At 37.2% G+C, this 25,818-nt stretch overlaps 3 protein-coding genes across 3 annotated transcripts; all 3 read right to left on the bottom strand.

The window, feature by feature from the left end:
- Positions 1-2,768: 2,768 nt before the first annotated feature.
- Positions 2,769-4,977, bottom strand: LOC139847230 (small ribosomal subunit protein eS8). The gene is made up of 5 exons (XM_071836882.1): positions 4,890-4,977; positions 4,680-4,752; positions 3,681-4,017; positions 3,325-3,494; positions 2,769-2,977 (listed from the first exon to the last, which is right to left on the bottom strand). The coding sequence occupies exons 1-5, from the start codon at positions 4,891-4,893 to the stop codon at positions 2,899-2,901; spliced, it is 663 nt and encodes a 220-aa protein (XP_071692983.1). The 5' UTR covers positions 4,894-4,977; the 3' UTR covers positions 2,769-2,898.
- A 1,545-nt stretch (positions 4,978-6,522) lies between these two features.
- On the bottom strand, positions 6,523-9,048 carry LOC139847739 (chloroplastic import inner membrane translocase subunit TIM22-2-like). Its single transcript, XM_071837461.1, has 5 exons — positions 8,794-9,048; positions 7,742-7,806; positions 7,579-7,651; positions 7,429-7,482; positions 6,523-7,054 (listed from the first exon to the last, which is right to left on the bottom strand). Exons 1-5 carry the CDS (start codon positions 9,008-9,010, stop codon positions 6,801-6,803), a joined length of 663 nt encoding a protein of 220 aa, XP_071693562.1. The 5' UTR covers positions 9,011-9,048; the 3' UTR covers positions 6,523-6,800.
- A 6,745-nt stretch (positions 9,049-15,793) lies between these two features.
- On the bottom strand, positions 15,794-21,217 carry LOC139847646 (kinesin-like protein KIN-12F). The gene is made up of 16 exons (XM_071837367.1): positions 20,900-21,217; positions 20,665-20,799; positions 20,281-20,364; positions 20,081-20,206; positions 19,934-19,993; positions 19,793-19,846; positions 19,604-19,696; positions 19,421-19,516; positions 19,124-19,272; positions 18,861-19,010; positions 18,601-18,730; positions 17,601-18,482; positions 17,418-17,504; positions 16,937-17,026; positions 16,101-16,841; positions 15,794-16,033 (listed from the first exon to the last, which is right to left on the bottom strand). The coding sequence occupies exons 1-16, from the start codon at positions 21,149-21,151 to the stop codon at positions 15,794-15,796; spliced, it is 3,369 nt and encodes a 1,122-aa protein (XP_071693468.1). The 5' UTR covers positions 21,152-21,217.
- Positions 21,218-25,818: the final 4,601 nt, after the last annotated feature.

Raw genomic sequence — 25,818 nt, 5'->3', positions numbered from 1 at the left:
GTAGGTTTTTCGTATGCCCGAGAGACATATTAAATTAATGTGGCTAATATGTTATGATCCAAGTCGGGTCATACTCAATAACAAACTTACCTACACCTTATACGTATTTGATCTTGACGATTGGATCATTGAACAAATACGCGACACTTGGATTTTAGAAAATCAGGTTTCTAAAAGATTATCACTTGAGATAAATTATTTGGATAATTTATATTTGATTATTTATAGGTTTAAATAATTATAATGTTTTATGTTTTATAAAAGGTTTATAAAATATATATAAGTAACATAATAATAAATGGGTTTTATATAAGTTTTATAAAACAAAGTTTATTTATAAAACATTGTGATGGTGGGCAGATTTTGTAGCCCCAAGAAGTGTCATCACATGCTTATTCTTGTTGCTTTCTATGACACAATTACACATATGTATGTCCCTTGACCAAAGACTAAGATTACATGCATACATATTCTCTCAAGTGAAAGAAAAACAACAACAAAAACAGCTTCCTGCTGCCTCTTTCTGTCGTGGGTTTACAGCAGCAAAAAGGGGTTCAATTCTGATTTTGTAAGCTTGTTTTCAAGTGTAATTAAATCCTAACTAAAGGCTAGGGTGTTGGTGATAAGTTTGGGGTATAATCCCTTGAGGTTTCATCATTTTGAGGCTTGCATTCATCATCATTTCAAGGTTGCTGCTGGCTGAATTTTCCAGCAAATAGAAGAGGTCTCTAGCTTGGTTTTATAAGTCTTTAAGTGTGTTAATCCTAACAAAACTTAAGGGTGGTGTTGGTGCATCAAAAGCTTGGAGTTTTACACATTTACTAATCTTCCTCTTCATCTATTAACCTCCTAACTTGGAGTAGGTACTCTCTAAACATCCTTTTATATTGTAAGCATATTTCATAACTTGATCCTACTTGGGATTTAACCTTAAATGGCTTATGTATAACAAGTTTAAAATTGGTAATTACATGCTTCCGCTTTAATTTATTCTTAAATGGTTTTAAGATACATGAACTTGTTAAATCCCTTCATAACTAACATGGAAGCGCACGTGTTGTATTTCAGGCTTTGTACGTACACAGCATTTTTGCAGCTCTCTTCTTTTTACTATGTGTTTCCGTTAGTTCAGGTTCGAGGTGGAATCGTTTCTCATAACGAGAAAGAAGGTGATCGTAGGGAAATGAATACCTTCCTTATAATCATGTCCTTCGCTGCATTATATGTGGTTTCACTCACTACCTTGATTTTGATCATTTGTAGATGTTTTCACAAGATTTTGAGGAATATTCACTACACCATTTTAAAATTTATCGGTTTATTCTCGACAACTATGTCTGTTATCTCGATTTCTCTTGTGTTTATTGTCCCACTCAACCTCAACTGGATTGGATTTTTAGTCGCGTGTGCATCCTTTGGGATCGCATTTGGAATTTGTTATTTGGATGATCATTATCCTCGTTATGCATCCAAAGATGATGACCACAAATTTCCTAGCGCCTACACAGGACTTTTTTGTCTACCTTTATTGTCTGTGATGATTTTATTCCTCCCTGTTAAACTTGACTGGATTTGGATTGTGCTCATTGTATCATACTTCAAGATCGAATTTTTATATATGGCTGTTTATTTCACCGAAAAGTCACGTGCTAATAAAGAGAAAACCAAAGTATGCAACTTAGAAGCTCCTCGTCAAGTGACCCAAGAAGAAAAAAACATAGATCAACATCGGATCCATCCTTGTCTTAATTAATTAGTATTACTGTCGAAATTAGTATTGAAATTAGAATAAGTCTGTATGAAACATATTTTTTGATATTCTTTTTTGATATCTATAAATATAAATATTGACTAGTTATAGTCGTAGTTTATTCTTGCACATTATATTTTTGGGTGATTGTTGCAAGTTAAATGTCCTTTTAAGTTGCATACTAAATTAAATTAGAATTGATGCTTGGTTCTGTAAAATGTTACGTTTTCCATTGATGCTATAACAATACAAAGCTGGAAATATAGATACATTCAAATAAATCAAAAGGCTAAATACTATATGGCACACTAAATGAATGGCGTCAAAAGGACCACTAAACTCAACCATTAACGTCCCCTCACAGTTGGAGCGGGAGAGGAGCGGATGGTCAAACTGGAACAAAATTCTTCAAAAAGAGCTGACGGTAGTCCTTGGTGAAGATGTATGCATACTGATACCGCGAAGGAACGTGGAGAACACGAACATGTCTCGTAACAACCATATAACGAACAAAGTGGATATCAATCTCTATGTGTTTTGTCAGTTGGTGTCAGTTGGTGTTGAACCGGGTTAGACAAAAGATACACTTAACTCACATTATCACAATAGACGAAAGTGGTTGAAAACAAGAGGCAATGTAACTCACGGAGTAGGTTGTGTAAGAAATCGACCCTCTCCCACTACTGATGCCGTTTTAGTATTCAGAATTTGCTCTTTGATATGATAATTAAGAATGTAGCACCAAAACTACTTGTAAACGATACACTGATTTTAAATGTTCTTTATGCATTACAGCATAGTTCATCAGTTGAATTTGACTACTATCGAGCTTTTTTCTTTTTACAAAAATTGTCAAAATAGGTTAAAGATGTAATCAAAGATTTAATATAATTTTTCTGTTTAAAATCTAAAATCGTATCAAAAAGTATCTCGAACTAAAAATTCAAACAATCGTTTTAAGATCGACACAAGATTGCTAAAGCAGTTATTCTAAAGCTTAACTAGGATCAAACATGCATGCATTAAAAAATCATGATAAATATCATCAAAACAACACTAATCCTTCAACATTCATAGCAAAGTTAACTAAGGAAGCTCTTTTCCAAAAAAATAAGCATGAGATACAAATCTAATACGCAAATATGCTTTTATGCTGCAGCACCCTTTCCTTTCTTCTTCTGAAGCTTCTTCATGTAGAATTCTAGCTCCTTACCTTCCAATATGTATCTGCCAAAACATTAACCCACATAAAATAATTAAATAAATAGAATTAGTACAAGAGAAACTAAAAAAAAAAAAAAACTATAGATCAAGATAACAATGTCAGTATAAATTAATCTCAATATCACCTAGCTAGTTACTTTCGATGCCATTTAAACATTCCCATTTTGTAACACAAGAGATAAGTACGCCACAATCTAAGTCGAGTTTCTTAAAAATACTTTTGTTAAGACTGTAACATCATGTATGCTGCCTTTTTTAAGTTAAACTTAAAGGTGAAAAAACACGCAACCTTAATAGAGAATAGTATATTTCACTCGTCAAGTAGAATAGCATTGGTGAAATTCACATACCCATCAGCGCGACCACACTGCCCGGGGCGGGATGAAATAGCCGCTAGAAGCCGCCCACCGGAAAATTGTTCTTCAACATGCGGGTCAAGTTTGCGTTCCTCTTGACGCTTTTCTAGTTTCCTTGCAACATGATTACTCTTCTTAGCCTCTTCAGTTACAGCCTCTACATCCTAACAACAATCAAAACACACAATAACATAAATACAAGCAACATTGGATACATTCCCTAACCCATATATAATCATGATATATTTACCTATCTTTTATGCATAATTAATAAAAAAGGTGACAAATTTCAACCCATTTACTTGCAATATATTTCTAGATCTTGCAACACTTTACAAATAATAACATACCTCTCCCTCTTTTTTGGTTGCTGAAGCAGCTGTTTTCTTCTTGCGACCAATATCAACGCCATAGTGTTGTAGATACCATTGCTTGAATGGAGCAGCATCAACCTGGACAATTGCACTCTTGACAAGAGTCTGAGTCCTGACCAGCTCATTGTTGGATGAATTGTAGACCACATCCAAAATACGGGTCTTTCGGGTAACAGCCTCGCTACCCCAAGAGTAATTACCTGTGTCCAACCTCAAAGCACGCCACTTGACGTTACCACCACGGACTCGCACCCTCCTAACTGTCTTGTTGCTCGAGATCTTAGTGTTTGCTGGCTGTCTCCCGAGCTCATACCTACATAGAGATAAGAAAACTGTTAGGTTTGTTAAGCAGACTAAACTATATAACACATGTCATAATAAGGTTTAACCAAACAAGATCAAACCCGACTTCCGAATTGAGCAAATAAAAATTCTCATACACACACACTATCAGTCTAACAAATCAATTCCTTTAAAAAAAAAAAAAAAAAAAGAAATTGATAACTTTTCATCTAATCTAAGCATAATATTATTATCAGCTACTGAAATATAAGCATTCTTTTTACTTTTGTTGCTATTGTACAAATGTCCAAGTCTTTGGAATAATCTTCAGGTGGAAGGTTTAGATTCCAAAAATTTGTTCTCAAGAACAAAAATTTTATAAAACAAATGATGAATTAATGCTATAGGCTATCTTTTCTAAAAAGGCCAGCTAATATTCCTTTTTAAATTTAACTTATAAGTCTTATGCAAAACTTCTACTCAATTATCTAAAAATTCTATTTTTTAACAGATGAAGCTATCAGCAACTTCCTGTAAATCAAAGCATAAACTAAATTGTTTAAAAAAACAGAGCTGAAGAACCTACTAATAAAATTACAGATCAGACACAAATTGTAACATTTAACCCTCATTTGTGTAAATTAAAAAAAAAAAAAAAAAACAATAAACAATATATAAAATGAAGAAAATTACTTTCGCTTCTTTCTCCAGGCCTTCTTCTTTCCACCAGTTTCACGTCTTTTGTGCATAGAATCACGAGAGATACCTGCATTAACATCAAATTATATCAACATCGCAGTGATTAAAATTAACATGCGCGGAGAAATTTAACATAAATTTATGAAGCTGAATGAGAAATTCAATCGGAGTAATGAAATTGAAATAAAAAACGACGAAATCTACCCATGATTGCAGATGACCGATGATCTAGGGTTTATCCCGCGCCTCCTTAACTCAGAGCTCTGGAGTTGTAAATTAGGGTTTGCGAAGCCCTTAAAAGGTGCGATATACAATTGAAAACCTAGTGCCTTCCAAATTACTAGAATACCCTTTCGACCAATTATTTATCTAGTAAAGGATGTTTGGATTTGTGTTTGTGTTCAAGTATAATCAAAACCAAATAGTTAGTTACGGAGTATAAATTAATAGCGTTTGAATTTAATTACGTTGTTTAAATATTAAACAATCAGGTTATTGAATGTTTGTTTTTTTGAAAAGTAAGTTGATGACATCGAATACTCTCATTTGTCACGCACGCACGCGCTTTCGGATGAAAACCCGAACTGCATTAAAGGGATTCCCGAGGGGGCTTTGAATGTTTGCTAAATTAGATTATTTCATAGATTAACAAGTTTCTATGGAGAAAATATATATGATTTATTTTGAAGTTAACTTGCCAAAAACTATTCACTAATTATTTACGATTTAAATGTAATAATAAAATATATTTTTTAAATGTTTGGTGATCTGTCTCCTTTAGGAGAGCTCATTTTTCGACCCCCGTTGGCTACATATTAAAAACACAATTTCATATATGTCGTGAAGTATCCACCCATGACACATTTCCCATATCGTTTGGGGGTAAAGGGGAGGGGGTTTTACTTGGTCGTGCTCTTGGATCGGTTTCAAGGTGGACTCCCGGGCAGCGATGCGGGTGGGATTATTATCGCTGCATCGGCATAGTCGAAACGGGAGATGATCGCAATGGGTGGTTTAGTCCCCTCGAGTGATCCAATCGCTGTAAAAAAACAAAAAACAAAAACAAAAAAAAAACAAAGAAACACCCCTAAGACATTTGAGATGTGCTACCTCAACCGCTTTTGTTGATGCATGGGCCACATCCTACAATAATACCTTTTCAAATTTAACGGAGGGTTTTACAGATAGATTTTACAAAATAACTTGGACCAGCCATATAAAGATACACGGTTACATAAAAGAAAATAAGAATGTGATTTTATTGGTCCATCGACTATGTCGCGTGAGACTCCCGACATTAAGAGACATTGTCAGATATTGAGACGTGCAAGACGTGCGGTCGCACAGGGTCAATATATATAGGGGATCCAAAAAAAATAGCCTAATATTACATACTTATGTTAAATTGTTAATTGAGAGTATACAAATTAAAAAATAAGAAAGATAATCAACCTCGACTTTACATACACAGTACTTTGTGACTTCATTAGTATCATTGAACTTATTATATACACAGTACTTTGTGACTTCATTAGTATCATTGAACTTATTATGTATGAAAAAATTTCATATATATCAGGTCCACTTTCGTCTATTGAACATGACACATAAAATTGACAGACCGCCCCTGTTAAGAGGTATAGTCGGTTAGAAGATTGATTAAAACTGAGATATTATCATAAAAACAAACGGTTGTTATTTCATGAACATATGAGTAAACCGAGATTGTGGCAGCTTAATTGAATAACCATCCGCATTTGATGTATACGTACACACTTTTGAGTTTTGCCCCATATTCAATAGTTCGTTTATCATGTAATTATCAACATTTACAAACTTCAAACAATAACTACACCAACATGAGTGCGTTTTGAATTAAAAGATGCAAAAGAGCAAGTGACATCAGGCAAAAAGAAGCTCAAAATGACAATTCATATTCGGTATTTAGATGGTCAAAAAGAACCAAAAGAAGGCAGCTTTGTAATCAACTACATGATACTCCAACAGTATAATCTAAGAATAAAACTTGGCAAGCATGTCAATGTAAATTTACAAACGACCCGTACATAAACTTCTTGAAGGTGCGGATAGAAAAGTTATAACCTCACTTGTTGATTAACGTGGGCCCCGGCGAATGCCGACCTTTTTCCTGTTTTGGTCAAGGGATTTGCAGAATGATGAAAACGACTCCTTAAGTTCACTAGGAAGAGGAAGACTCAAAGGAGGAAGTATCCCGAATTCTTGTTGACTTATTCTGGGACGGAAAGAAAGCGATTGGGCCATTGCTGGCTGCCGCTTGTTAAGACCTTCGAGGATGAATGAAAACGCACCAAACGTGACGCAGCTCTGCAGAAGAGCTTGGGGTGCACCTGGTAAAATATAAGTAATTTAAGTGTCTCAAAAGTCAAAACGTTGACTGTAATTTCAATTATCAGCTGATATTTCCTTTATTTTAAATTATAATATTAATATTAATAAATATTAATGGGGTCCTATCAAACCATCAGTAGCTAGCCCAGTGGTTGGGGCCCTGAGTTCCTTGCAAGAGGTCTCAAGTTCGAATCCCGTATTGAGCGAAGATTTAGTGGTGGCCAGGGATGGGTTGAAAACAGCCAGGGAGTAATCCTGTTGGGCTGCGTACATCAGAGTATGGGGTCGGATTACTCGCCCTCCCGGGTAGCCTGAACAGGGAAAACCTTCTACCTTTAATGGGGTCTTATCAAAAAGATGGTAATGGACGTACCTGGAAAACTCAAAGCAAGACCAGTACAACATCCAGCTACACCTGCATTGATGACTAGAGAAAGAAATGTATATTAGTGTGATTTATTTATTTAATTGATTGATTTTTGTCTACTATTTTAACATATATAAGATAAGATAAACACTGTACCATCATCTTTCCCTCGTATCCTCTTCAAGAAACATACAACTAAACTGTGAACTCCAGAGAGAACAGCAAATGTCTAATGAGAACAGAAACAAAGAATCAAATAAGAAAAAAAAAATTACAATAAAATAAAATTCAATGTCTAGTTACGTGTAGATGATAATACCTTAGCAGATGATGTTGCCTCTCCAAATGATCCCTTAAATCCTTGCTTCTTAATCAGTCCGGACCCTTATAATACCCAAAATAAAAAACAAGGTTAGAAAACGTATTCAAGCACATAAAAAGCAAGTTAGACATTATAAGAAGAATGATAGTCGTTGCATTACTCATTGCCAAATCATTATACCAGTTACTAACAAATAGATCAAACTTAAGGTCTGTTTCTGATATTTGAAAGAAAACGCATGTAGTTAATAACCTTGGCCGCCTTTAGATATGTAATCTAAACACCTTAGGTGCGTAACATTAATGTAGGTGAGCTTACTGACCATTCACACAACATACTGGCTGTTAAACCAAGATGAGATTGGCTAATTAGTCACCAAAAATTTATGTTTACTACTTCTACAGCCCAAATTTTTTAATCTAATAAACAAGTCCATAGCTACTTAACATCGAACACATGTAGTTAATAGCCTTGGTATTACGGTATAAAACTTGAACACCAAAGGCTTTTAACACATTAATATAGGTGAGCATACTGACCATTCACACAACATAATAGCCTTTCAGCTAAGATGTAACTAGCTAATTAGCCACCAAACTAACAACCATAATAGCATTTAAAATACAAACACGTATACAAATGTGCGATAATCCGGATAAACGTTTAGAAACCAAAATTTACAATTTCATATTAAAAAATTTAGGGTATAATTGGTTGACATATTAAAGTCGACAAATTTACACCCTAATATCACCATTGAAGTACCTAAACATATTTTGAGCCATTAAAGTCACCAAATTTACACCCTTTACTTTGTGCATTCTGCATCCATGTATAATTGAGATACATAAAAAAATAAATCTTGTGCATTCGTAGATTTATATGACTAAAAATTATAAAGTTAGGTTATATGCTGTTATTGAGTTAATAATGTTCTTAAAAAAGTGAATGAAATCAGAACACTTCTCAATATATAATATAAAGAAGAATCATTCAAATTTACATGTATTATCAATAAAGGTTCAGTTTTGATGGAATCGAGAGATTACCATAACCGAAAACGGAGCCCATGAATGCGCCGGCAGCGGAGTCTCCGGCGAACCGGAAAAGACAAACTAACGGCGGGCTTGCCTGACTGGAAACTGTTAAGGCATCAGAAGTAACCGTAGGTTCAGAATTAGGGTTTGTAACCGTAACGTTGGTGCTGACGGTTTCTTTATCCGAACCGGAAGAAGAGGGATCGGCCGCCGGAGTTGTCGATGCCATTTTTTAATTTTTTGGTTTATCCAGAAATTAAACCTACAAAAGGTTGTTGGGTTTTTATAGACTTGTACCCTTTGTAGATGTTGAGCACTAACTAGGTTACTAGTTTAATGAATTCTATCGCCAAAACGTTGTCGTACGGCTATAGATATTTTGTCTGTATTGTTTTCTTTTTGGAGAATAATGTTGAGCCATATGTCACAACCCAACAAGTTTGTGGCCCAACCCACTAAGATTATGACCCAATTAAGAGTTTTAACCCAAGAACTTCATGGAAGGCCCAAGAACATCATGGAAGCTCCCTAGAACTTTCCCATGAGTTCTTCCATGGAATGGTATGGAATGTTCATGGAAATATCTATCTCCATGTATATACTTGAAGTTTCTAGTACTTAGATCCTAACCATTGATTTAGATTAATCTTAGCCATCCATTTTGTGTTAGGAGTAGTATAAATAGGGGTGGTCTCATTTGGCACACCACACCTCAAATCTCAAACATTCTCTCATGTAAAGCATTCTCAAGCAATATAAGTATTTTCTTCAATTCCACTTGTTCTATAATATTTTCTCTTTTGGTTACTTGAATCATTATAAGGTCCGAGTAAGGCTGACTTAGTAGAGACTAAGTGCCGCACGTGAGCTTATTGAGATAAGTCCGTGACATTTGGTATCAGAGCAAGGTCGATTCAAGGAGATGGCAACCGAGACCGAGAAGAATGTGAGCGCAACAAGTGGTGTGATGGGTGATGAGACTCGTGGTCGGGTAGAGACTCGACAAGGAGCCAAGAAGAACCGAGGTATGTCCAAAGACTTTGTCGCAAACTTGGACAAGAGGATCATGGATGTAGAGACATCCATGGACGACGTGAAAGCAAAGGTCGAAGACGTCCACCAACGTTTGGATGGTTTGGACGGGGACTTTGACGAATTGAAAGATGATTGCAAGAGTGCAATCAACGTGCTAGACGTTGACATGCGACGTGAGATCCATGACTTAAGGGGTATGCTCATGGGTGAGATTACGAAGTTGCGAGGCGAAATGGAGGGGGAGGTCTCCACTATTCACCAACGCCTCGTGGATTTACAAACCAACATGAACTCTTGTTTGAGATTCATGGCTAGTGGGGGTAGCAACACTGGATGCAATGATCCGAAGGTGGACGTTCCCAAGCCGTCACCGTTCGTGGGGAAGCGGGAAGCCCGAGCGGTTGATGATTTTATATGGGAGATGGAACAATACTTGGAGGGAGTCAACATAGTGGATGATGCAATGAAGATCAAGACGGCAACCCGTTACCTGAAGGATACCGCAGCGTTATGGTGGCGTCGTCGATATGGAGATATCGAGAAAGGTACGGTTACTATTGATACTTGGGATGATTTCCTTACTGAACTTAAGAATCAATTCTACCCCAAGAATGCTCAAAAGGATGCGATGAGTCGTCTACGTAAATTACATCATTCCGGGACGATTCGGGAGTATATTAAAGAATTCACGAACCTTAGCCTGGAGGTCCCAGATATTCCCGATGATATTCTTCTCTTCTATTTTCTCGATGGTTTGCAACCTTGGGCTAAAACGGAGTTGGAGAGACGAGGAGTCCAAGACCTTGCCACCGCAATTGCTCAAGCGGAGGCACTAGTCGACCATGCTAATAGGAAGGATTCGTTCAAGTCAAAAGATAAGAAGGTGAGCCATGAGAAAGGTGGGGGAGATAAGCCCGCCCAATCAAGGAATGATAATACACGTAAGCCACCAACCGGGAATAACAAGAGCATAAAAACTTCTTACAAGAATGATGGATGTTTCATATGTGATGGACCGCATAGAGCCCGAGATTGTCCGAAGAAAGCTAGCCTTCATGCTATGGAAGCTCAAAAGGCGGGTTGTCAGGATGAGGAGCGGTGCATAGGATCAATGCATATCCTCAACGCAATCAAGGCCAAGACGGAGATACCCAAGGTAGTGGCTAAAGGACTCCAATTCGTAGATATTAACATTTGTGGAGATCGGGTACGAGCTTTGGTGGATACGGGAGCAACTCATAACTTTATCTCCACCGATGAAGCCAAAAGGCTAGGACTTAAGGAAACAAAAGAGAGTGGCATGATGAAGACGGTGAACACGAGTGCCAGACCGATTAGTGGGGTGGCTAAAGACGTATATGTGAAGATTGGAGAATGGGAAGGAATGATTGATCTCTCAGTCGTGCCTATGGAAGACTTCAAGTTGGTACTTGGGATGGAGTTCCTAGATAAGGTACGCGGTTTCCCTATGCCGTTTGCTAATTCACTGTGTATCTTGGATGGTGAGAAGACTTGTATGGTGTCAACCGAACGTGGAAGCAAGAGTGCATCCAAGTCACTTTCGGCCATGCAATTCAAGAAGGGGTACAACAAGAATGAGACATGCTATTTAGCGGTAGCAAAGCAAGAGACGGTTGAAGATAAGGGAGAACTAGAGGTACCCAAGGAAATTGAGAAGGTCCTTGATGAGTTCAAGGATGTCATGCCCAAGGAGTTACCAAAGAAGTTACCACCTAGAAGGGAGGTTGACCATGCGATCGAGTTGGAGCCGGGATCAAAACCACCTTCCAAAGCCCCATACCGAATGCCACCACCCGAGTTGGAGGAGTTGCGAAGACAACTCAAGGAGTTGCTGGATGCGGGATACATCCGACCGTCAAAATCCCCGTATGGTGCTCCGGTACTATTTCAAAGAAAGAAGGATGGGTCCTTGCGGATATGTATAGATTACCGGGCACTTAACAAGGTAACTATCAAGAACAAATACCCAATCCCACTTATTGCTGATTTGTTCGATCAACTTGGGAAGGCGAGATACTTCTCCAAGTTAGACTTGAGATCGGGATATTATCAAGTCCGAATTGCCGAAGGAGATGAGGCTAAGACCACATGCGTGACGAGGTATGGTGCTTATGAATTCCTAGTCATGCCCTTTGGTTTAACCAATGCCCCTGCCACATTTTGTACTTTGATGAACAAATTATTCCACCCGTTCCTCGACAAGTTTGTCGTGGTGTACTTAGATGACATAGTCGTATATAGCGACACCATGGAAGATCATGTGAGGCACTTGAAACAAGTTTTCCAAGTACTAAGGGATAATGAGTTGTATGTGAAACTAGAGAAATGCTCATTTGGATTAAAAGAGGTGGAATTTCTTGGACATCGAATAAAAGATGGGAAGTTGCTGATGGACGGGGCTAAGATCAAGGCAATCCAAGAGTGGGAGGCACCAACCAAGGTTACTGATTTACGATCTTTCCTTGGTTTAGTAAACTACTATCGTCGTTTTATCAAGGGATACTCGGCGAAAGCGGCTCCATTGACAGAATTATTAAAGAAGAACAAAGCTTGGTTGTGGGATGAGACATGTCAAGCAGCATTTGAAGAGTTGAAAGGAGCGGTCATGGAAGAACCGGTGTTGAGACTTCCGGATGTGACCATTCCGTTCGAGTTACACACAGACGCATCGGACTTTGCTATTGGAGGAGTTCTAATGCAAGAGGGTCACCCGATCGCATTCGAAAGCCGGAAACTTAACGAGGCGGAAAGGAAGTACACTGTGCAGGAGAAGGAGATGACGGCGGTGGTTCATTGTTTGAGGACATGGAGGCATTATCTTTTGGGATCAAGGTTCGTGATCAAGACGGATAATGTGGCAACGAGTTATTTTCAAACCCAAAAGAAGTTGAGTCCCAAACAAGCTAGTTGGCAAGACTTCCTAGCCGAATTTGACTATGTGTTGGAGTATAAGCCTGGGAAGGCCAATGTGGTAGCTGATGCCCTAAGTCGTAAGGCGGAGTTTGCAGCGATCACAAAACCACAATTCTTCCTTCAAGATCGTATAAAGGAGGGATTAGAGCATGATCCTATAGCCAAAAACCTTGTTGGATTGGCTCGAGATGGGAAAACGCGAAGGTTTTGGCTCAAGGGTGATCTATTATTCACCAAAGGAGACCGGTTATATGTGCCTAAGTGGGGTGATCTTAGACGGACAATCTTGAAGGAGTGTCATGATTCAAAGTGGGCTGGTCATCCAGGTATCAAGAGGACACTGGCATTAGTAGAAGGCACTTATTATTGGCCAAGGATGGAAGACGACGTAGAGACGTACGTGCGAACATGCCTAATGTGCCAACAAGATAAGATAGAGCAACGCCAACCAGGAGGACTATTACAGCCGCTACCTACACCGAAAGGACCATGGGAGAGTGTTTCCATGGACTTCATTACTTGCTTACCTAAGTCGGAAGGATGTGGGAGTATTATAGTCGTGGTAGACCGGTTTTCTAAGTATGGTACCTTCATAGCCGCATCATCCGAAGTTACCGCGGATGAAACCGCAAAACTATTTTTCAAGAATGTGGTGAAGTATTGGGGGATACCGCATGTGATAGTAAGTGATCGAGATCCGAGGTTCACAGGGCGTTTTTGGACGGAGTTGTTCAAGATCATGGGGACGGACTTGAATTTCTCCACGAGTTTTCATCCCCAAACAGACGGACAGACGGAAAGGGTGAATGCACTATTGGAGCTCTATCTTCGACACTATGTAAGTGCAAATCAACATGATTGGGCTAAGCTTCTTGATATTGCTCAGTTCTCTTATAACATGCAAAGGAGTGAGTCCACGGGGAAGAGTCCTTTTGAGTTGGTGACAGGACGCCAACCATTGACCCCGAATGCTTTGGCCGCTTCATATGATGGAAGCAGCCCAGCCGCTTATAGAACGATGAAGGAGTGGCACGAACAAGCCGACTTGGCGCGAGCATCACTAGATAAGGCGGCCAAGAAAATGAAGAGATGGGCGGATGAGAAAAGACGACATGTTGAGTTCAAAGTTGGGGACCAGGTGATGGTGAAGCTTTTACCTCAACAATTCAAAACATTTAGGAAGGTGCACAAAGGATTGATCCGGAAATATGAAGGCCCATTCCCGGTAATTGGACGTGTTGGGAACGTATCTTATCGAGTTCAACTACCGCCCAAGTTAAAGATTCATCCAGTCTTCCACGTAAGTTTTCTAAAACCTTATCATGGGGACGAGGAAGACCCAGAGCGAGGAGTTTCCAAACGAGCACCAATGGCAGTTGCGACTTCGTTCGATCGTGAAGTGGAAGATATCTTGTTGCATCGAACGGTACGGAGGCGAGGTGTACCGAGCTATAGAGAATACCTAGTTAAGTGGCGTAACTTGCCCGATAGTGAAGCAAGCTGGGAAGCCGAAGACTTATTGTGGCAGTTCACAGACAAAATCAAGAAATATCACGAGGATCACACGACGAGGACGTCGCTAGCTTAGGTGGGGGAGAATGTCACAACCCAACAAGTTTGTGGCCCAACCCACTAAGATTATGACCCAATTAAGAGTTTTAACCCAAGAACCTCATGGAAGGCCCAAGAACATCATGGAAGCTCCCTAGAACTTTCCCATGAGTTCTTCCATGGAATGGTATGGAATGTTCATGGAAATATCTATCTCCATGTATATACTTGAAGTTTCTAGTACTTAGATCCTAACCATTGATTTAGATTAATCTTAGCCATCCATTTTGTGTTAGGAGTAGTATAAATAGGGGTGGTCTCATTTGGCACACCACACCTCAAATCTCAAACATTCTCTCTTGTAAAGCATTCTCAAGCAATATAAGTATTTTCTTCAATTCCACTTGTTCTATAATATTTTCTCTTTTGGTTACTTGAATCATTATAAGGTCCGAGTAAGGCTGACTTAGTAGAGACTAAGTGCCGCACGTGAGCTTATTGAGATAAGTCCGTGACACATAACTATGTATTTTAAATTTTATGGTTCCGAAGATATTTAAGTACTGCTATGAATTTGCTTAAAAGGACTTAAACTTGTAATGTAAGATAATATAATAAAGGATATTTTATCAAATTTTGTTATTATATCACTCATATCCATGACATGTTACATCAACGATACCTCAACACTCAGAGGCGGAGACAATGGGAACGGAGGGGTGCTTAGCCTCTCCCAAAGCCCAAATAAAGCTCAAATCTTAATTGTAACTTTTACCCAAATAATCATAAGCAGTCCATTGTCACTTTAAAAATTAGTTTAAAAATTATAAATATAATATGTGTTTATCGATTAAGTCACCCTCATCTCTCAAAAAGACGCCAAAGACATGCTTTTCCTTATGGTGTCTTTTTATATTAAAAAATGACAGAGCGAATGACGCTACCGTTAACTATGGTTTTATAACCTCTACTTTTTTTGAGAAGTGTGTATTTGATATAACTAGTTACTAGCTGTTGACAAAGATTGGTAGAACGCCGATTATGCAGTTCAGTCATGGAACGCCAGTGCGTTCCAGTCATGTCTAACGTCTTCGGTATAATCATTAGGCTTAATATATCATAATAATTTTTATTTGGTTAGATACCCACTTTGGTTAGATACTTCCTAATGTAGATTAACCCCATTTTACATGTTAAACAATCAATACTAGGAAATGATACATATGAAAGTATGATTTTCAAACCATGCTACCTTCATGTTAGGGTATTCACTATTTTTATGCTTCACAAACATTTACTTGTGCAAGTCAAACCACATAAGTAAATCTAAAGCAAAACATGAATCTTATAATAGGATGAAAAATTACATTAACAAGCAGTTGATTAAACAAACAAAAGCTCATGTCATCAATAAACCACTATAGGTGGTTGAACAAGAACAAATCATGATGAATAGTAAGTATTGCAAGAACAAGAATCTTATAATAAAAACTCAATAATGGTCTTGATATATTGCTCCAAATTCAGCCCTCCATGCTTGATCATCATCATCGTTATCATTTACTTTGATATCTGAATCTTCCCTGTACAAAGGCCTTAATGCAGATTCAGGCAACCGGCTCTCAGCAAGATATTGTTTCATTGTGATCATCTCCATCTTATGCTTTCTTTTTTGCTTATCCAATTGCTTCTTTAACTTAGCCTCATCTTCCTGCATCTTTATATAGTTTTCCTGCACACAATCACAATTTTTTTTGGTAAATATGTAAATGTATATGTATATGTATATATGCATGTACCTGTGCAACAGATGCTGCTTCCTCTGCTTCTCTCAACCTAACAAGAAGTTCACCAGCAGCATGAACAGCTTCAGCAGTATCTCTAAGTTGACTTTTCAAACTTTTATTCTCCTTTTTCAACATCTCTATTTCCTTCTCCCTTTCAACTCGCAACACCGAAAGTTCGGCCGCAACTGACTTCGAAAATCGCTTTCCGTGCCCTTTCGCTCCTGCTTTAGCCGCCGCTCGTTTCACCTCTATAATACCTTCCATAATCAAACGATGCTTATCAGCCAACTCGTTATATTTCTCTTGCAAATCTGCATAATGCTCCACCATTTTACCATGTCCATTAATGGACCTCATTAACGCATCATCTAATTCTTCAGTACATTTCTTTTCTAATCTCAACTCCATTTCGAGTTTTTCAGCTCTTCGCCTGTTCGCTTCAAGGTCAACTCGTAATTCATCGGTCAAACAGATCCATTCACTCTCCATTTCCATCCATCTTTCTCGTTCCTTTTGAAGTTCTTCACCAGTTTCGTTTAATTTTAAATACGCGCCGCTTTTTCTCAGGTGGAGCGATTGTGATAGAAGAGAAGACGATGATCTTAATCGATCAATCGATTTGTTTGCAGGCGTTTGAAGTTTGCTTCTCAAAGTCTTGATTTCTTGAAGAAGTGATTCCTTTTCATCAGTATCAAAGGGTATGGTTTGGTATTTTTCTTTTATGATCTCTGGTTCATCGTTCCATCTCAGAAGCTGAAAGAATATCATAAACGGAAGTTAAGAAAAAAAATAGTATAATTTGAACATGTGGTGTTTGATATAATTTGATGAGCAGTAAGTAGACTAACCTTTGTCTCACTTTTACGTAACGTGTTCCCGTTTCTGAGCTCATCAAGGGGTGATGTTTCACCTTCTTTTCCTTGTTTATATTGCAATACCTGAAATACAGAGTTATGGATTCAAGTTAATGGTTATTTAGCTGGAATACAGAAATGGATGGGACTGATAATGGGTCAAAATCAGTGATTTTTTATTTTTTGTCTTACCATATTGGGTCTGGTTGACCACTTAATGGATGGGACTGATAATGGGTCAAAAAACGAGTGATTTTTTTTTTTGGTCTTACCATTTCTTAATGTTAACATATAGATTAAAACATATGCTAAATATATAAAGGAAGATCATATAGATACAAACTTCATACAACTTCAGGACTTTTGACCCATTTTTTCTGATATAGCTTAAGTAAACACATTACCCAAACCGACCCAAATGGGTCAAAATGGATAATTATGCTTACAAGTGTATATTTATTAAGGAAAAACTAACCAAATTATTCAATCTCTCAATCTCTGCTGCTTGTTCCATGCAACGATTTTCAAGATCTTTCATCTTTTTCATGGTTTCTGCAGCAACCTGAGAGGGGCAAACATTTAAATTAAAAACTTCATAAAAAGTCATTAATCATTAAAAAAAACTTATAATAATAATAAAAATAAAATCGATGCTTACTTCATTGTTTGATTCATTCAAGTTTCCTGGATTATTCTTTCCAACAATCCACGCCTTAAAGCTCTCTTGTACATCATTCGATGATCTTTGCTGGCAACTTGAACAGATATAGTTGCTATTCGGTGACCCATCAGTTTGAACCGATGCATTATTTGTGTTAGTCAAATGATCAAACGATAACGCAACCAACGATTTATTTAACACCGAGTTTCGCTGATGGCTTTCGATAATCTCTAAACCTCTGTGAAGACTAGCAGCCAGTGTATCAGTGGGACCCCCAAATACCATGCTTGATCTCAATGAGGATCTAATCTGATCACTTATCTTAACTGATTCCCGGGGTACATTGTCTTGAACAGAAGACATATTGCTCGGTGCGAAAATGACACTTTTTTTAACCGCATTACAAATTTTCGGGGATTCTGATAATGTGGGCCCGTTAAATGCATCAGAAGGCCTACCAGGATTAATCGAAATGCTTCTGGTTGCATTTGTATTCTGCATTTTAAGGTCGAGTTCAGGTTCTTCTATATCGATTTCTTCATTATCAGTTTCTTCTTGACAACTTGCATACTGTTCACTCGCCACGTCACCCTCGCAACCGCCCAGTGAGTAAAAACGAGTGCCTCTGCTTTCAGACGTTTCTTGAAATTCTTCATCGCATGAACTATGTAACATATCGAGCTGTAAACGCAAGTCTCTAACGTCATGTTCATCAACATGCACTTCCTCTTTCACATCACTATCGATTTGTGGTAGTATCAATGATCGATTAAGACTTACTCTCAATTGATTCAAACTTTGGCGTACACTTCCGTTTTTAAATACTGCGCTAGACCCAATGGAGTAACTAGCATCAGTCTTCGCTCTTATTAGCTCTTCCTGAAATCAGATAATTCGACCCATGTTAATCATTAGCAAAGTAATAAGAAAGTACCTATCTTTAACTTCTTTGCCTTTCAAAAAAGAAAAGTTATCTTTAACTTGATAGAAATAATACCTTCAGTTCACGAATTTGATCACTCAAATCATTAACATCATCTTCTGTTATTTCATTTACTACCGGATTATTGTGTACAAGTTTTGCCCGATGTCCAAATCTGAGCGTGCTAATTGTTTCTCCTGAACATCTATAATTGCAGACGAAGGATTCAAATTACAATCAACTCATGCAACTATGCAAGTTTATAAATAAATTGAGCAACAAAAAACTTTGACAACGTATAAGTTTCATATCGATGATCTAATTTAAGAACATACTTATCATCTGGAGAAACGGTACATATAACAGTAAGCTTTGAGTTGCCTCCTAATGATTCTCGCAGCAAATGAGTTAAACAAGAATTGTTATACGGAATGTCGTTTGATTGTTCAGACGGTTTTGTCCCAGCAAGGATATTAACCAAGTTACTGCACAAAGTAAACATCAGACATATAAACCAACTGAAATAATATGTAATACAAGTAACAGATAAAAGATAAAAACTGCAATTTCATGTTAAGTAACATGACGAGATATGTACCCAAGTTGTGATATGGACTTTCGAACAAATTCTCCTTCTTTGACATTCTCTCTACCAGCATCACTGGTTTTGTTCTTTTCGTGACCAGCAAGATCCACCAGAGTTATCCTACTCGTTTTTGAGCTACCGAAATTTTTTGAACCATTGCCCTGATGGTAAGACAGTTAGATTACATTATTTAGACATTGAACGCGAATATGTAACATGATCAATGTTTTTTGAATAAAAAACTATCCGAAATCACTTTGTATTTCAAAAAACAGAAGGAAATGGTAATGAAGTTGGGAAAGTTCATACCTTGCACCAAGACTCGATGACGCATGTAAACACGATATGGGATCTTGAACTTTTGGAGTTTATGCTTGTAGCTCCAACCTTTCTATTGGAAAGTCCCTGCATTGACGATTGGCACAAATTGTAATGAGGACTAGGAAAAAGTCAATAAGTCAGCAAGAATCAAAGTACCATCTTTCTGCTTACCTTGATCAGAATTTGAGTAACATCCTCATAGCCCATCACGTACTCTTCAGACAGATTCTCAACATAAAACCCGTGTTTAGCATCATCTTTAATCTGTTTTAATTTAAAATATATGTATTGTTATTACCACATGAATACAGAAATTGACTATAATCACTCAAAATGCGAGTAACAAAATAGTAAAATTACTTCTAGGTTTCTTTGGGTTGGATCGAGCAAATCGCAAATTTGTTCATTGTATATCTGCAAATAATTTACAAAGACATTAGAGTCATCATCTTTATACAAAATTAAGAACAAAACAGAAGAAAGCTGTCACAAAGCACCAACCTCGAGGAAAGAACATCGGCACTGATAATTTATCTGTTTACCTTCGGCCTGGTCTTGTTCCTGAAAAGAAATTCACACTATCAGTCTGATATTAATAGCCAATACCCCTTTTATGTCTAAATTACAAACTATAAAATGATTGTTTACTTTCTGTATTTCAGCAAATAGCATTTGGAAGATGCGTGGAACGATTCCTTGATTTCCAGTTACGGATTGATCTTCAACCATTGCACTTGGTGGACCCCACAATGTGTAAGTTTTTCCACTTCCAGTCTGCACAACATCAATAACCATTGAAGATATATCCCTCATATAGTCCACAATAAGAACAGTTAAAAAAGAATTACCTGTCCGTATGCCAAGATCGATGTGTTGTAACCTGCCATCGCACTATTAACCAGGGATACACCAACTAATTGAAAAGCATCATCCTATCATAACACCAAAAAGCTTATAAATTCAATGAATACTTCAGTTGTAACCACTTTAGCAGTTAATAAACAAACCCACTAAAAGTCTGTTTAAGTCTGTTTTTATGAGTTCGGTATTGCGAAAGGAATACGGCTCAAGCATCAATTAATGGCATTAATCCCAAAAGTTATTTACAAAATTCACTAATTCGTACACTTATGTAAAACAGTTGTATATGCATACAGATTACAAAAATCAATCACCAATATATAATCAAACTTAATTTACAAACGGATATAAAATTCAGTAATTGTACAGACCTGACTAGATTTGGAATCAAGAACAGCATCCAAAGTAAACTTTCGATCTCCAACCATTACCGAATCGTCAGAGACCTTTCTAACCGTAAAACCCCCCTTTTCATGAGAATTAGGAGGTCTAATCCTCGCAATAACCTAAGAAGATACCCAGCAATCAGAACATCACTACAATCAAAACTCATAAAAACCCTAACTTATTCAAACAGAAAACGTATACAAATTGCTTAACTCATACCTTAACATGTGGATCTACACACAACTGTTCTTCTTCATGTTGCTTGGTTTCAAATTCGATTATTTCCTTCCGAGAAACCGAGACATCGGTCAAATCATCAGCCGGAATGTTAGAATCAACCGGAGGAACATTTTCAGAGTTGAATCGAGATAGCTTAGGGTTGGAAGTCATTTTATACATCACCGATCCAGATCTTGGAAGTAATTTTCGAATTGATGAAATTGAAAGACTTCCAGAATTATTGGATTTCATAATTTCTGTATTTGGAGACCGAATCAATGAACTTGATTTCAGTGTGTGTGTGTGTGTGAATGAGAGAGCGTTTGAGTTTTTTTTTTTTGAATTTTTATAAGAAAAGAAAATAGAGTGTTTTTTTGAATGATGACCGTTGTGTGTGTATGTATAATATATTTTACATGTTATTATGCGAAATTACCAATTTAACCTTGTTTCTAGCCGTTAGGTTATGATCTGGCCCGATATTGCCATGTATGGCCCAACTCACGTAAAATATACATATCTGATTTTCGGATTATTCGAACATAGTAGTATTTTACCTTTTACAAACTGTATTTCCTTAAGAAATCTTTTTTTACTAATTGAACAAAAAAATTAAACTATAAAAAGACTTATAGTCTCTATACCTAGTAGGTAGATCATATGTGAAAGATCTCAGGTTGAATATTTTTTTGAATGTTTTTCATAAAAGAAATTATTTAAATATCTTCTATTTATGTTTAAGTTAAATTTTTAAATATTATATATGCAGAGCCATTCCTTAAAATTTTAGTATCTATAGCGAGGTTAAAAAGAAAAAGAAAAAGAAAATATATATATATATATATATATATATATATATATATATATATATATATATATATATATATATATATATATATATATTAGGTCCTAACGAAAAAACAAGCTATTTAAAAAAAACAAGTTGTTAGACCCTAACAAATAATATATAATATAAGCTAGTAATAAAAGACTCTACGAGTCTTGCTAAAATGTTAGTGAACTCTGATTTTTTTTCTGGTGCATTTGATTGTTGTTTTGAGCCTATTGTGTTTTGTCTTTGCTGATTTAATTGCGTTTTTCTAGTTCCCCTATTTCTCAAATTTCCGATTGTGTTTGTATATATAAAAAAAATTGGCCCCCGGAAAATCCCATATCTCTTGAAGGTAACATACGTTAGTTTCCCATCGTTAGTCTGCATTACTTGAGATGCACACGGAGGACTGTTTTGTCATTTTACGTATGTTGTATATTGTATCTTGATTCGGGCAATCCCACAAACCTCGTAATAGCGTATAAGGCATTAAAATTATTTCTTAAATTGTTATCATATTCACGTAAGTAAACTATTATAACATCTCACAACCCTAAAATAATGATTTTTGATTTTGGTAATCGATTTCGGGTTCTTCAAGATTGAAGTAGAAAAGGTATTAGTGTTACAAATGAACGGATAAGGTAATACATACTTAAAATGAAAAAATAGTGTGCACTTCACGTGATGATGCAGACTAACGATGGGGAACTAATGTCTGTTACCTTCACGGATCAATGATGCAGCAATTTTGTAACAACCCAAACCAAACCACGACAATTCCCGTTAAATTTCACAACATAAAAAAAAATTTCTGGTGCAGTTCATTTGCGCGGCGCGCCAGGTGGGTGCGCGGCGCGCCAAACCACCTGGACAGCCCGCTGTCCCCGGAAGTCAATTTAACGAAAATGTTTGACTAGTTCCCGACATTTTTAGCCAAAACGCTTTTAACCATAAATTCATATATACAAAACTAGCACGTTTAATTAATAAAATTGAGTTTACGAAGCGGGACCCACAACGACCCATTTTACCACCTTAAGTACCGAAATACAATATTTGACCAAAAGACTTTTAATACAACAAAGCCGAGCATGGCGATTGGGAATACGCTACCCAATCCTAAATGATCCAAAAGTAAGTCACTACAGCAACTATGCACGTCTTCTAGTCCTCGCACTTACCCGAGCCACCATCCGCATGCAATCTATAAAAAGAGTCAACAACGAGAGGGTAAGCTAACGCTTAGTGAATGATAATATACTACATACATATATATGCATAAAATGGACACGCCACATAAATAAACAAATACCGCATACCGGAGCGTCCAAGCCTAAAGGCAAGCTAATCTAAGTATACCATACGATCACTAAGCAACAAGCTAATAATACCATCAATAAGGTAAGTTCACCAACGTCAATGTGAACAACGCCAATAACTACCCCCGGAGGGTTAACTACATCACGACAACACAACATTAATCACGAATTAGCAATTCGACAATCATGCAACATATCGTGCATATACCAATAACCGCAAGTCCACAATAGCTAGCAATACCAAAAGCATATAGTTCATAATTAAATATGTCAATACATAACTCATACAACCATGGTTAACCAAGTACACAAGGGAACGGTACATGAAAGTCCGTTGGAGTTCATAACATCCACTAGTGTTACTTACACACCGCGTAATCACTAGTCCCCCGGGTGATGTCTTAAACACCGCGACTAACTCACCCTTACAACAATGTGGCGTCTTAAACACCGCGACGAATCCACACTTCATTCAATACAATGAGTGGTGTCTTGAACACCGCGACACTTCCACTCCCATGACATTGTGGTGTCTTAAACACCGCGACAATACCACAAGTCAATTACACAATGAGTAGTGTCTTAAACACCGCGACAATACTACTCGTCAATTCCACAATGAGTAGTGTCTTAAACACCGCGACAATACTACTCGTTTCATAGAACGTGGTGTCTTAAACAACGCGACAATACCACATTCGTACAACACAATTAAATACATTACATACATACACGCATAATTATTCCACTCACAACCACGTGTGATAACGTACACCCAAAATGTGTACTTTGCTAAAGGTAGTCAACCAAAACGCACAACCGTGCCAATTGGACCTATGCACAAGTCCATCAAATCCACCTATATGTGAAGTGAGCTCTATAGCCGAGAATCACTTCACCCGACCCGCACCCATCCTACACATACATATGTACATAGGATAATATCACTCACCTTGAAGTCTTGATGAAAGCTTCCAAATAATCTGCAACTCGCCAATGGAAAATACCTATTCCATTATCATAATTACAACAATACACTTAGAATGGATTCACAAATCAACCCAAATTGACACTTAGTGCAAATTTGACCCAAATGCACTTCCAAGTACAAAACGCGCCCAAAATTAACCAATAATCACTAACACAAGTGAGAATGGTCTTAATACGCCAATTAAACCCGATCATAGGTGTTAAACACCTATCTTGCCCAAAATGACACTTAAACCCTAGTTTGACCCATAAGAAGTCAATATCACGCTATTAGCAAGTTTTGACACCAAAACATATTTAACTCGGTTTAACACTTCAACTTAACCCATTTTAAGTTTATAAACTTTGTTAAATCGCCAATTGGGTCATAATCACCACCAAACCCTAATTTGACCCAAAGTCAAAGTTAGTCAACCAAATAACCCTAAATAGGTTTCAATACTTCCACAATCACTAAACCTAGTGATTAAACCCAATTTCAAGTTCTAAACATAACCAATTTGTTCACCAAACCGAAATCCACCAACAATAACAATAAACCCGATTACTAGCATCACTAAAGTCACTTCATGAGTCTAAATGGGTTTATCAACAAATCAAGTTCAAACCCTAACTTTGAATAGCAAAATCAACAATGAAATTCGGAGTTAGAACTTACCAATACCGCCAAAATGATGCCGTTGACGAGTGGAACAACTTTGATACCCGAGCTTTGGTGAGAATCCAACTCCTTCTTCTCCAAATCAAGCTCTCTCTCACTAAAAGTGGGTTTCTCTCACTAGGGTTTGAAGAGAGTGTTTGTGGTGGGTGAGAATGTGATCCAAACTGATCAAAGGATCAGTTTTGATGACCCCAAACCGTCCCCAAGTGAAAAGACCAAAGTACCCTTCATTTAAAGCCTTTAAAAAGGCTGAAAATTGCTTCTGACCCATTCGGCGCGCCGCGCCACATTGTGGAGCGCCGCTCCACTCTGCAGGTCAGATTTCAGAAACTTGTTTTGGCCATAACTTTTTGACCGTAGCTCCGTTTTCGATGAATCAAATATCGTTGGAAACGTAATAAGATTTTCTTTCCAATGGTAAGACTTTGAAACATTAACACCAACTTTATTTGGGGTTGAAAAGATACGTACACTCCTTGTCACTTCAGACAATGTCCAGTTTCCTCCAACGTTCGAGCAAGCAACACGTACATGCTTCGTACACTTCATAATGCATAGTACACCATAAATACATTATCTACAATAAATATTTGGGTCTTACAAATTTCAGACACTAATGTCATTCACGTCAAAAAATACTTTAAACTTTGAATAAACGATGCAATCAAGGACGAAGGCATAGCGAATAACGATGCATACTAACGATGGGAAACTAATGCAATGTTACCTTCAGGGATCAACGATGCAACAATTTCAAACACTAAGGTAATTCACGTCAAAAAAATACTTTAGACCCATCCATGAAACTTTGAATTAACATTAAGGACGAAGGAGTAATTTTGTCGTTAAGGAACTGTAATATACAGTATCACCCATAATGAAATTTATGAACCTAAATTTGAAATTTGACACTCAAAAGTAAATATAAGTTGGTATAGTATCCGTTCTTTAAATAGTTAAAATTCAACTTTGGAAATTGGAATAGAAGCACCAAAAATAAGTACCTACTTGAATTTGTTCCGTTTCTAAGAACATGCAAGTAGAATGCGTTAAGGGTTAAATAAGTTTGTTCTATTTTCTGAGAGTTGTAAAATTATAAAAACCAAAACTAAAA

Source organism: Rutidosis leptorrhynchoides, chromosome 5 (genome assembly GCF_046630445.1).
Source record: "Rutidosis leptorrhynchoides isolate AG116_Rl617_1_P2 chromosome 5, CSIRO_AGI_Rlap_v1, whole genome shotgun sequence".
NCBI lineage: Eukaryota > Viridiplantae > Streptophyta > Magnoliopsida > Asterales > Asteraceae > Rutidosis > Rutidosis leptorrhynchoides.
The sequence above is the reverse complement of the archived record's forward strand: the minus strand, read 5'-3'. Positions and strand labels throughout refer to the sequence as shown.